This window comes from Littorina saxatilis, linkage group LG9 (genome assembly GCF_037325665.1).
Source record: "Littorina saxatilis isolate snail1 linkage group LG9, US_GU_Lsax_2.0, whole genome shotgun sequence".
Classification (NCBI taxonomy): domain Eukaryota; kingdom Metazoa; phylum Mollusca; class Gastropoda; order Littorinimorpha; family Littorinidae; genus Littorina; species Littorina saxatilis.
Genome location: NC_090253.1, coordinates 27,037,509 through 27,050,008, shown reverse-complemented (window position 1 = coordinate 27,050,008; position 12,500 = coordinate 27,037,509). Strand labels below are relative to the sequence as shown.

Below are 12,500 nucleotides of genomic sequence, written 5' to 3'. Positions count from 1 at the left end.
CTGCTACGAGAACCACGACCTTGCGCGACCCTGCTTCCGGGCTTTTCTTTTTTCAAACTTTCAAAACTTCGATTTGTACTGATCTTGTCTTGATGAAAAAAGAATTCTTTTATGATTTAAGAATGTTTGTGTAACAAGCTGTCAATTTATTATTTAGATTTTAAAAGTTAGGTCTAGCGCCAAAAGGCACCACGGTCCGATTGTCTACTGAGACAATCCGCAAAATTAATTCTTTAAAAATTGCTCGCTCTTTACGTAGGGCACCTAGGATGTTCCCGTTTGGTGAGCGTTCAAATAGAAGGATGTTTGTACTGTGTGTAAAAGCCTGACAGTATCTGTGATGGTTTACGGGAGGCGTACTGTGCCTTTAAAATTAAAATCAGAAATGTTGACAACTGGTTCATATTATTCGCCTATGCTGGTAATCTGGACCGGCGAAGAGGCCATCACAAACAACTGCGGAAAAGCCCACTTCACTACAACAAACAGAACATGATAAAATTCAATATTCTAGTTTGATTTATTCAAAGAAACATAAGAGTTGCTTCCATCAGTTCGATGAGAATAATAATCGAAGCATATCATTATGCCAAATAACCTAATGAAGTACAGAAACGAAATAAACGGAATAAACAAGATTTAAGTGAAGAATACTGTTTGATGTGCTGTTGAACGTTTGAGCGAACCAGATGGTTGTCTTAGATTGATGAAGATTGGAGGCTCTTCATGTATGACTGATGCTACTCTTTTTACTACTCTCTTCTTATACTTATTGAAGGTGTTCCTAAATACCCGAAACATCCATCCTTAGATATTTTCTTACTAAACCTGGTTCGCGTGGGAATGGCAGGGCAAACACATAATTTTATACTGATAAAAGATTTAGCTGACCAACAAAGTAATGCATTTGATCTGGTTGGGTATTTCTCAGCCCAAAAACACTGCCAGAAGTGTAAAAGACAAACGGTTTTGGTGTTCGTGCTTCACATGAACACCTCCGGGACAACCTGTGTCTGGCCTGTCTGAAAACACCTCCGCGTGAGGGGTTTTGCTGCCAGCGCGGTGAAGATAAAGAGGGAACATTTTCTCTGCCCGCGCGGCAGCAAGCAGGATGTCTCTGAACTGTGAATACAAGTTATCCGCAGAGGGTAGCTGTGGCGTGTGAAATGGTTTCTCATCGCCCTTGCATGCATATAATTATATGATTTACTCAGAACTGAGGTAGTCCATTTTACATGCGGGTGCACATTAGAGGCCTTTCCCCTACTTCACCTTGGAAAACCGGAAGTACCTCCACCCTGCTCCCAGAGGACAATGGAAATACAGCTGATCTTCTTCATCCCCTTCTCAGGGTGTAATGTATTTTCACAGTTTGGGTGTAAATCTATGTGGTATTGACACGACTTTGGAATTAGACATCCAATTTTGACCCCCCCTCTTAATGTCCTAGTTTAAAGTGGGACCAAGTTCGCGTGTTATACAACGGTTTCACCTTCCTTTAGCGACAAAAACGTAATCGAAAAGACTTCATCTGTGATATACCCAAGCCAATAAGTCTCCGCTGTAAATTGAACTGTATATAAAGGGAGTCTTCTACGAATACTGGTTAAAACAGCCCTCATCGTTTGCTCCCATCTGAACAAGAAAGGTAAGTTTAGTGAACGTTTAATTATAGAAAGAAAAAAAATCATTATCTCGAACGTCGACCTAACGTGTGTTTTTTTTTAAGTGGACGAACTGGAAACACAACGAACAAATAATAATGAATGGTGATCACTTATCTGTAAATGTAAAAATTTTGTCATTTTTTGTCAAATGTTATCCAAATCTTGTCATCTTTCAAGAAGCAGTTTAACCTCTAAGAAAAACCTGTCATTGTTGATTGTCGCTTGTGTATTGTGTTAGTCTACTTTAAAAGACCGTAATTTCTAGATCTAGTGAATGTTTTATTTTGTTTGTAACATAAAGTTCCACAAAATTACTTTTTGCAATGTTTGAATCTTGATTATGAAACGTGAGTAGTCAATTTGTGTCGGATTTCGATCTGAATGACAATGACGATGACGATGACAATGACAATGACAACGAAAATGACAATGATAATTTTATTTAACGAGGGTAATAGAATAAGCAGTGATTTTTCTTTTTTTACATCTGACCCTCGCACAAAAGAGGCACTAGTCTACCCTGGTTATGGAATAAACAAATGTATTACATAATCACAAAAACACAGAGGCAAGATCACATATATATGATAAATATATGTACATTAAATGAATTGCAGGGGGAAAATAGTTCAGAAGGAAATCACCACAAGATCTGGTGGAACTTTTCAGGAGATGTTGACGTGAAGGCTTGATCTTTGACGATGAAGGTTTTACTTTGTCTGGCACTGGCGACCGCTCTCGCTGTCTTTGCTACTGACGCGAAGGTATGTGTCTGTATGTATGTCCGTTTGTGTGTGCGGCTGCCCACCTGTCTGTCTGTACGGTATGCATGTCCGTTTGTGTGTGTGTAGCTGCCTGTCTGTCTTTATGGTATGTATTGTGCGTGTGACTGTCTGTCTGTCTTTATGGTATGTATTGTGTGTGTGACTGTCTGTCTGTCTTTATGGTATGTATTGTATGTGTGACTGCCTGTCTGTCTTTATGGTATAAATTGTGTGTGTGACTGTCTTTATGGTATGTATTGTATGTGTGACTGTCTGTCTGTCTTTATGGTATGTATTGTGTGTGTGACTGTCTTTATGGTATGTATTGTGTGTGTGACTGTCTGTCTGTCTTTATGGTATGTATTGTATGTGTGACTGCCTGTCTGTCTTTATGGTATGTATTGTGTGTGTGACTGTCTGTCTGTCTTTATGGTATGTATTGTATGTGTGACTGTCTGTCTGTCTTTATGGTATGTATTGTGTGTGTGACTGCCTGTCTGTCCTTATGGTATGTATTGTATGTGTGACTGTCTGTCTGTCTTTATGGTATGTATTGTGTGTGTGACTGTCTGTCTGTCTTTATGGTATGTATTGTGTGTGTGACTGTCTGTCTGTCTTTATGGTATGTATTGTGTGTGTGACTGTCTGTCTGTCTTTATGGTATGTATTGTGTGTGTGACTGCCTGTCTGTCTTTATGGTATGTATTGTGTGTGTGACTGTCTGTCTGTCTTTATGGTATGTATTGTGTGTGTGACTGCCTGTCTGTCTTTATGGTATGTATTGTATGTGTGACTGTCTGTCTGTCTTTATGGTATGTATTGTGTGTGTGACTGCCTGTCTGTCTTTATGGTATGTATTGTGTGTGTGACTGTCTGTCTGTCTTTATGGTATGTATTGTGTGTGTGACTGCCTGTCTGTCTTTATGGTATGTATTGTGTGTGTGACTGTCTGTCTGTCTTTATGGTATGTATTGTGTGTGTGACTGCCTGTCTGTCTTTATGGTATGTATTGTATGTGTGACTGTCTGTCTGTCTTTATGGTATGTATTGTGTGTGTGACTGCATGTCTGTCTTTATGGTATGTATTGTGTGTGTGACTGTCTGTCTGTCTTTATGGTATGTATTGTATGTGTGACTGCCTGTCTGTCTTTATGGTATGTATTGTGTGTGTGACTGTCTGTCTGTCTTTATGGTATGTATTGTGTGTGTGACTGCCTGTCTGTCTTTATGGTATGTATTGTATGTGTGACTGCCTGTCTGTCTTTATGGTATGTATTGTATGTGTGACTGCCTGTCTGTCTTTATGGTATGTATTGTGTGTGTGACTGCCTGTCTGTCTTTATTGTATGTATTGTATGTGTGACTGCCTGTCTGTCTTTATGGTATGTATTGTGTGTGTGACTGTCTGTCTGTCTGTCTTTATGGTATGTATTGTATGTGTGACTGTCTATCTGTCTTTATGGTATGTATTGTGTGTGTGACTGTCTGTCTGTCTGTCTTTATGGTATGTATTGTGTGTGTGACTGCCTGTCTGTCTTTATGGTATGTATTGTGTGTGTGACTGCCTATCTGTCTTTATGGTATGTATTGTATGTGTGACTGTCTGTCTGTCTTTATGGTATGTATTGTGTGTGTGACTGCCTGTCTGTCTTTATGGTATGTATTGTGTGTGTGACTGTCTGTCTGTCTTTATGGTATGTATTGTATGTGTGACTGTCTGTCTGTCTTTATGGTATGTATTGTGTGTGTGACTGCCTTTCTGTCTTTATGGTATGTATTGTATGTGAGACTGCCTGTCTGTCTTTATGGTATGTATTGTGTGTGTGACTGTCTGTCTGTCTGTCTGTCTTTATGGTATGTATTGTGTGTGTGACTGTCTGTCTGTCTTTACGGTATGTATTGTGTGTGTGACTGCCTGTCTGTCCTTATGGTATGTATTGTATGTGTGACTGTCTGTCTGTCTTTATGGTATGTATTGTATGTGTGACTGTCTGTCTGTCTTTATGGTATGTATTGTGTGTGTGACTGTCTGTCTGTCTTTATGGTACGTATTGTGTGTGTGACTGCCTGTCTGTCTTGATGGTATGTATTGTATGTGTGACTGTCTGTCTGTCTTTATGGTATATATTGTGTGTGTGACTGCCTGTCTGTCTTTATGGTATGTATTGTATGTGTGACTGCCTGTCTGTCTTTATGGTATGTATTGTGTGTGTGACTGTCTGTCTGTCTGTCTTTATGGTATGTATTGTGTGTGTGACTGCCTTCCTGTCTTTATGGTATGTATTGTATGTGTGACTGCCTGTCTGTCATTATGGTATGTATTGTGTGTGTGACTGTCTGTCTGTCTGTCTTTATGGTATGTATTGTGTGTGTGACTGTCTGTCTGTCTTTATGGTATGTATTGTGTGTGTGACTGTCTGTCTGTCTTTACGGTATGTATTGTGTGTGTGACTGCCTGTCTGTCCTTATGGTATGTATTGTATGTGTGACTGTCTGTCTGTCTTTATGGTATGTATTGTGTGTGTGACTGTCTGTCTGTCTTTATGGTATGTACTGTGTGTGTGACTGTCTGTCTGTCTTTATGGTATGTATTGTGTGTGTGACTGCCTGTCTGTCTTTATGGTATGTATTGTGTGTGTGACTGTCTGTCTGTCTTTATGGTATGTATTGTGTGTGTGACTGCCTGTCTGTCTTTATGGTATGTATTGTGTGTGTGACTGCCTGTCAGGTTTTATTTCTCAGTCGTTATAGTTTGAAGTCTAATCTTTCTCATTGTATGTTTCTCTGTCTCTGTCTCTCTCTCTCTCTCTCTCTCTCTCTCTCTCTCTCTCTCTCTCTCTCTCTCTCTCTCTCTTCTCTCTGTCGCTTTCTCTCTCTCTCTCTCTCTTTCTCTCGCTCCTTTCTCTGTCTGTCTGTCTGTCTGTCTGTCTGTCTGTCTGTCTGTCCGTTTCTCCCTCTCACTCTCTCTATCTTACTCTCTCTCACACACTCTCTTTCTCTCTCTCTTTGTTTACATTTTTCCAGCAGGGAGAAAAGGGCGGTCACGGCAGTCACGGCGGTCACCCTGGCGGCCAAAGAGGTGGTGCGGATAAACATAGACTTGGGCCCCACCCCAGCCCAGGCGAGCCCAAGCATGGCTCCGATGAACCAGGAGACCGTCAAAATGACACCGACGTGCCCCACAGCGGCCGAGATGAACCCCATTTCAACCAAGAGGGACCCCATCGCGGGCAAGACGGACCAACACGCGGTGAAGACGGACCCCAACGCGGTCGAGGTGGACATCTCGACGGCTCAAACGGGCCCCATCGCGGCCCAGACGGACCCCACCGCGGCCCAGGCGGGCCCCACCGCGGTCAAGACGGACCCCACCGCGGACAAGACGGACCCAACCACGGCCCAGACGGACCCCATCGCGGTCAAGACGGACCTCCCCGCGACCAAGACGGACCCCAACGCGGTCAAGACGAGCCCCATCGCGGTCGAGGTGGACATCTCGACGGCTCAGACTGGCCCAATCGCGGCCCAGACGGACCCAACCGCGACCTAGACAGACCCAACCCCGGCCAAGACGGACCCTACCGCGGCCCAGACGGACCCCACCGTGGCCCAGACGGACCCCACCGCGGCCCAGACGGACCCCACCGTGGCCCAGACGGACCCCACCGTGGCCCAGACGGACCCCACCGCGGCCCAGACGGACCCCACCGTGGCCCAGCCGGACCCCACCGTGGCCCAGCCGGACCCCACCGCGGCCCAGGCGGGCCCCACCGCGGACAAGACGGACCCCACCGCAGACAAGACGGACCCAACCACGGCCCAGACTGGCCCCATCGCGGTCAAGACGGACCTCCCCACGACCAAGACGGACCCCAACGCGGTGAAGACGGACCCCAACGCGGTCAAGACGAGCCCCATCGCGGTCGAGGTGGACATCTCGACGGCTCAGACAGGCCCAATCGCGGCCCAGACGGACCCAACCGCGACCTAGACGGACCCAATCGCGGCTCAGACGGACCCCACCGCGGCCCAGACGGACCCCACCGTGGCCCAGACGGACCCCACCGCGGCCCAGACGGACCCCACCGTGGCCCAGACGGACCCCACCGTGGCCCAGACGGACCCCACCGCGGCCCAGTCGGACCCCACCGCGGCCCAGAGGGTCCCCACCGCGGCCCAGACGGACCCCGCCGCGGCCCAGGCGGACCAATTCGTGGCTCAGACGGACCCCACCGCGGCCCAGTCGGACCCAACCGCGACCTAGACGGACCCAACCCCGGCCAAGACGGACCCCACCGCGGCCCAGACGGACGCCACCGTGGCCCAGACGCACCCCACCGCGGCCCAGACGGACCCCACCGTGGCCCAGACGGACCCCACCGTGGCTCAGACGGACCCCACCGCGGCCCAGACGGATCCCACCGTGGCCCAGCCGGACCCCACCGCGGCCCAGTCGGACCCCACCGCGGCCCAGAGGGTCCCCACCGCGGCCCAGACGGACCCCGCCGCGGCCCAGGCGGACCAATTCGTGGCTCAGACGGACCCCACCGCGGCCCAGTCGGACCCCATCACGGCCAAGACAGACCCCGCCGCGGCCCAGACGGACCCCACCGCGGCCCAGGCGGACCCCAACGCGGTCGAGGTGGACCCCGCCGCGGCCCAGACGGACCCAATCGTGGCTTAGACGGACCCCATCGTGGCCCAGACGGACCCCATCGAGGCCCAGACGGACCCCGCCGCGGCCCAGGCGGACCTAATCACGGCTCAGACGGACCCCACCGCGGCCCAAATGGACCCCATCGCGGCCCACCCGGACCACAACGCGACCAAGACGGACCCCAACGCGGCCAAGGCGGACCCCACCGCGGCCCAGGCGGACCCCACCGCAGCCAAGACGGACCCCATCGTGGCCCAGACGGACCCCATCGAGGCCCAGACGGACCCCGCCGCGGACCAGACGGACCCAATCGCGGCTCAGACGGACCCCACCGCGGCCCAAATGGACCCCATCGCGGCTCAGACGGACCCCAACGCGACCAAGACGGACCCCAACGCGGCCAAGGCGGACCCCACCGCGGCCCAAACGGGTATCATCACGGCCCAGAAGGTCCGTTTGGTCGAGGTGGTCCTCACCGCGGTCCAGGTGGTCCACGACATGGTCACCATGGACCCCCACCTGACCGGGACAGCCCTGACGCCCAGTGGTCGCTGTGGAATCAAACCATTGAAGGCGATGACGTTCACCAGAGGGGTTTCTCTTCTCAGAATGACAGCAAGTATGTCCTGCTTATATCTTTGGGGTGTTTGATATGTATGGGGTGGGGGTGGGGAGCGCTTTATGGAGAAAAGTATAAAATTAATGTGTGTGTGTGTGTGTGTGTGTGTGTGTGTGTGTGTGTGTGTGTGTGTGTGTATGTGGGGAGGAGGAGGGGGGGCTGATTATGGGGCTAGCTGGCTGGCTGTTTGGTGTGAAAGTATGAATAGTGTCAAGTGTTGCACCTGCATGCTCACTTCTGTGTTTCTGTGTTACCAGCACCTTCTCTCCCTTCCGCCAACTTTTCTAAATGCAAAAGGTACCATTCTTCCTTCCTTCTTTTCTTCGTTCTTTCCTTCCTTCGTTTGTTGCCTCCTTCCTTCTTTTCTTCCATTCTTTATTTATTATTTTATTTCTGCAGTTGCTTCTTCAGTTCCAATACACAAGTCGACCGTCTTGTTTTAGTTTAATTGCTTTGTTTGCTTTGTTTGTTTCTTTCTTTGCTTTCCTGTTTGTCTGTTATTGTGGGTGGAGAGATTTTGGTTCCTCCTTTCTCTGTCATGCCATTTTGCAAGTCAGGACACATCTGTCTAGGCTTTTAGCATGAATTTTTTCCTTAATTGATAGGGACCTAACTTGGTCTGACCTAGCCTAAAAATACAAAAGAAAGATAGCTGTAAAGCTCACGTGCTTTATAACTTGCTGTGTGACAGAGTGATCGTGGCCACCGAGGGACAGAATCTTACAGCACAGGGACTGACTCGTTGCTCTGTTCTCTACGACTTCAGCGGGCCTGCCCCTGTGAGTAAATTTGCATAATTATACGTGTACCTTTAAAAAAAAAAAAAAAGCCCCTTTAAAAAATAAAGCCCACGGGAAGCAGGGCCGGACTAGGCTAAGAGGAGGGGGGGTGTTGCTAGAGGTGGTCCAGGGGGATATCCCCCCTGGCGGCAGGGGCGGATCAGTTCATTTTATGGGGGGGGGGGGGTCAAAAGTATATTGTGAAGATATGGGTGTGAAGGCGCGAAGCGCCTAGCTTGCTAGGGGGGTCCGGGGGCATGCCCCCCCTGAAAATTTTGAAAAAAAGGATGCAAAATGGTGCAATCTGGTGCATTCTGATGATGATCATTACCAGTTTCAGGCAGCAGATTTTGTCACTGATTATAACCCCCCAAATTGAAACTCAATGTAAAATAAAGAAATGCATACCTCATTCAATATTTTTATATTTTTATATTTTTATATTTATAAGGTGGGTCCGGAAACCCTAGAAACCCTCCCCCCCCCCCCCTCGTCCGCCTCTGTCTGGGGGTCAGGGGGCGAAGCCCCCTGAAGCTGATGGGTAGGTCATATTCTGAGATAAGAAAATGGTCGCTCCTTGCATGAAACGGCATAAAATAAGCAATAATAAAAAATGTTTTAAATAAGTAAGGTACATGTTCAGGATAGGGGGGGGGGTTGCGCAACCCCCATAACCCCCCCCCCCCCCCCCCCCGGTAGTCCGGCCCTGGGAAGTGACGAGAGAGAGAACTTGAACTTGAACTTGAACTTTATTACAGGAAAGATAGCATTAGGTCCGTAGGACCTTTCTTACAGCTAGTCCTGATCTAAGAGAGAGAGAGAGAGAGAGAGAGAGAGAGAGAGAGAGAGAGAGAGACAGAGACAGAGACAGAGACACAGAGACAGAGAGACAGACAGACAGACAGACAGACAGACAAACAGACAGACAGACAGGAAGAAAAATAGGGGGAGAGAGAGGGAGAAGGGAGGGAGACAGTTAGGCAGAGACAGAGAGAGATAGAGAGAGGGCGAGGGAGACAGATAGACAGACAAACAGACATATAATCTGACAGACAGACATAGTATGGCAGGAGAGTTTTTCCCTTGCCGGCTTGACACAAATTGCGTGTGTCTTGTGTGTGTCTTGTTGTGCAGATGACGGTGATCAGGTCAAGAGGGAAGTGCTATGTCATACCTTCCCCTGATGGAGCCACCTTTGATTCTCTTGCTGCGCAACTTGCTGACAGAAACGTGAGTCTTCTTTCTTCCTGTATACCCCCCCCCCCTTTTTTTTTTTTTTTTTTTTTACCTGGCTGTGTCTCTGCATCTGCCTTTGTCCCTTCTCTTTGTGAATGAATGCAAATGAGCTAATATGCTGTCATACAGAAACCAAACACAACTCCGAATTTAGGTTCCCTCCACTGTATTAATCAGCTATGACAACATACACACAAATACACACAATCATGAACATAAATGTTAGGTACTCAAAACTCCAGTACTCACAGTTTTGGTAGGCAAAAAACACTCGAGATGACAATCTCGTACATAATTGCAATGACAAAACTCTCTACCCTTTACTTAGGTATAAAACTACACAACCAGTCCGTGTACTCACAGGCACACGATATCTAGTTTACAGGTATCTACTCACGGCTCGTGTGTAGTCAACAACAAGTCGCGTAAGGCGAAAATACAACATTTAGTCAAGTAGCTGTCGAACTCACAGAATGAAACTGAACGCAATGCCATTTTTCAGCAAGACCGTATACTCGTAGCATCGTCAGTCCACCGCTCATGGCAAAGGCAGTGAAATTGACAAGAAGAGCGGGGTAGTAGTTGCGCTAAGAAGGATAGCACGCTTTTCTGTACCTCTCTTTGTTTTAACTTTCTGAGCGTGTTTTTAATCCAAACATATCATATCTATATGTTTTTGGAATCAGGAACCGACAAGGAATAAGATGAAAGTGTTTTTAAATTGATTTCGACAATTTAATTTTGATAATAATTTTTATATATTTAATTTTCAGAGCTTGTTTTTAATCCAAATATAACATATTTATATGTTTTTGGAATCAGAAAATGATGGAGAATAAGATGAACGTAAATTTGGATCGTTTTATAAATTGTTATTTTTTTTTACAATTTTCAGATTTTTAATGACCAAAGTCATTAATTAATTTTTAAGCCACCAAGCTGAAATGCAATACCAAAGTCCGGGCTTCATCGAAGATTACTTGACCAAAATTTCAACCAATTTGGTTGAAAAATGAGGACGTGACATTGCCGCCTCAACTTTTACGAAAAGCCGGATATGACGTCATCAAAGACATTTATCAAAAAAATGAAAAAAACGTTCGGGGATTTCATACCCAGGAACTCTCATGTCAAATTTCATAAAGATCGGTCCAGTAGTTTAGTCTGAATCGCTCTACACACACACACACAGACACACACACACACGCACATACACCACGACCCTCGTCTCGATTCCCCCCTCTACGTTAAAACATTTAGTCAAAACTTGACTAAATGTAAAAACCAGTTATAGTTTCTACTACGGCAGACTTAAAACACCGTCTGCTCTGTCTACTAAATATTCCTTATCTCTTAAGTAATTAAGATATTGTAGACATATTTTAATTCTGGTCATACGCAGAATTACACAGCTTCTATTGCTGTTCACTAGGAAATGTATTTTACTACTAATTCCTGCTACTGGTGACCTCGGTCTACTCAGTTTCTATCGCCCTGTGACCACTATGGTCCAACTCTACGGACAAAAAATAACCGTGCACTAGCTTCTAGAAATCCCGTCGAATCTCAGCTATGCGAGTCTAAAGGCGTAATATTCCGGCGGCTCCTCAGATCCTTCATTCATCATCTGGCCGCTATTTTCCTTTATGACCGGTTACACGACGCACTGCACAACATAAATAGCGGACATCTTGTCTTAGATATCTGTCTGCTATGTTTAAAGTTACAGCGTTAGTCGATTCGACTTATGCGATAAACCTTAACGATATTCAAATGCTTATTCCATTTACCTGTTAAGTGCTTTACTCGGGCTTCCTTTCTCCCGGTCGATTCCCGTGACAACCCCTCCCTGTCGCTGGACAGTGGTTAAGTGTAACTATACTTTCGTTGCGATGTACAAAGTCAACTCTCTCGGTCAGTGAGCTGAATTCACAGAACGTGCAATACACTTCTCTACGTCACTCTACTATCTCTGGTTAGCGCTCTCAAAGCGTGGAGGCTATCACTATCAACTTTGCCTGTCAATGTTATTCGTGATTTCCTTTACACTCTTCGCTCTATGGCATCCATGGTGTGTCTTTCTTCTCACTAGCAGTTACTGCTTAACTTGATGACTGCCGCTGGTCTACCACCGTTCACTTTGAATTTTGGAAAGCAAAATTAAATAGCACTGCACTGACATCCAGCACGACCGACATAATGTTTGGCACTTTTAACAACGAAAAGCATTGACCAATCACCGGAGCGCACCGAAGTCATTTCACTAAAAGAATGTCTCTACCCAGAATTCCCTCTTGAAGCATTCTACTTTGTCTTCCAATTAACAATATTAGTATCACATCAAAAAAGCGTGTTACGGCACATTGAGAGTCTTATAGTAAAACGCCATTGGAAAACGCTCAATTTGATGTTTCCAAAACAATAATTTCTGGACTCTTAATACGTACCACCTGCTATAAGACATGGATGTAACCGTCAATGTCGCAACTAACAGTATATAAAATATATACACAAAGGAAATACATTTTCATGGGACAATATCGCCGTAATTGTCTCAACAATCGTATCCTTTCTGTGAACAACAGGGAAGCACAGTGACCACCGCGCTGCCTGAGAACAAACTGAGCGCTGTGGATGGACACATGGCTGACGACGCCAGGGGAACGTTCGTAGAAGGCAACCCAAATGTGGGCAGATTCTGTGCATTCGCTGGCATCTACCAGACCGTCGCCAATGATTGTAAGTTGGCCGTTTGAAAGAAGCTATTTCGTATTTTTT

General features: G+C 46.6%; 1 protein-coding gene and 1 long non-coding RNA gene across 2 annotated transcripts; both read left to right on the top strand.

Moving 5' to 3' along the window:
• The first annotated feature begins 1,577 nt into the window (after positions 1-1,577).
• Positions 1,578-5,585, top strand: LOC138977403 (uncharacterized). The gene is made up of 3 exons (XR_011459261.1): positions 1,578-1,648; positions 2,285-2,431; positions 5,456-5,585. It is a non-coding gene; the product is annotated as an uncharacterized lncRNA (long non-coding RNA).
• Positions 5,586-5,594: 9 nt separating this feature from the next.
• LOC138977167 (collagen alpha-2(XI) chain-like) lies at positions 5,595-12,478 on the top strand. Its single transcript, XM_070350076.1, has 6 exons — positions 5,595-5,918; positions 5,982-6,384; positions 6,423-7,707; positions 8,399-8,486; positions 9,621-9,716; positions 12,308-12,478. The coding sequence occupies exons 1-6, from the start codon at positions 5,595-5,597 to the stop codon at positions 12,476-12,478; spliced, it is 2,367 nt and encodes a 788-aa protein (XP_070206177.1).
• Positions 12,479-12,500: the final 22 nt, after the last annotated feature.

Coding starts and splice junctions, on each gene's coding strand:
- LOC138977167 (XM_070350076.1), top strand. CDS start 5,595: ATGACACCGACGTGCCCCACAGCGGCCGAGATGAACCCCATTTCAACC. Junction 5,919..5,981: donor CGAGCCCCATCGCGGTCGAG/GTGGACATCTCG, acceptor ACCGCGACCTAG/ACAGACCCAACCCCGGCCAA. Junction 8,487..9,620: donor ACTTCAGCGGGCCTGCCCCT/GTGAGTAAATTT, acceptor CTTGTTGTGCAG/ATGACGGTGATCAGGTCAAG.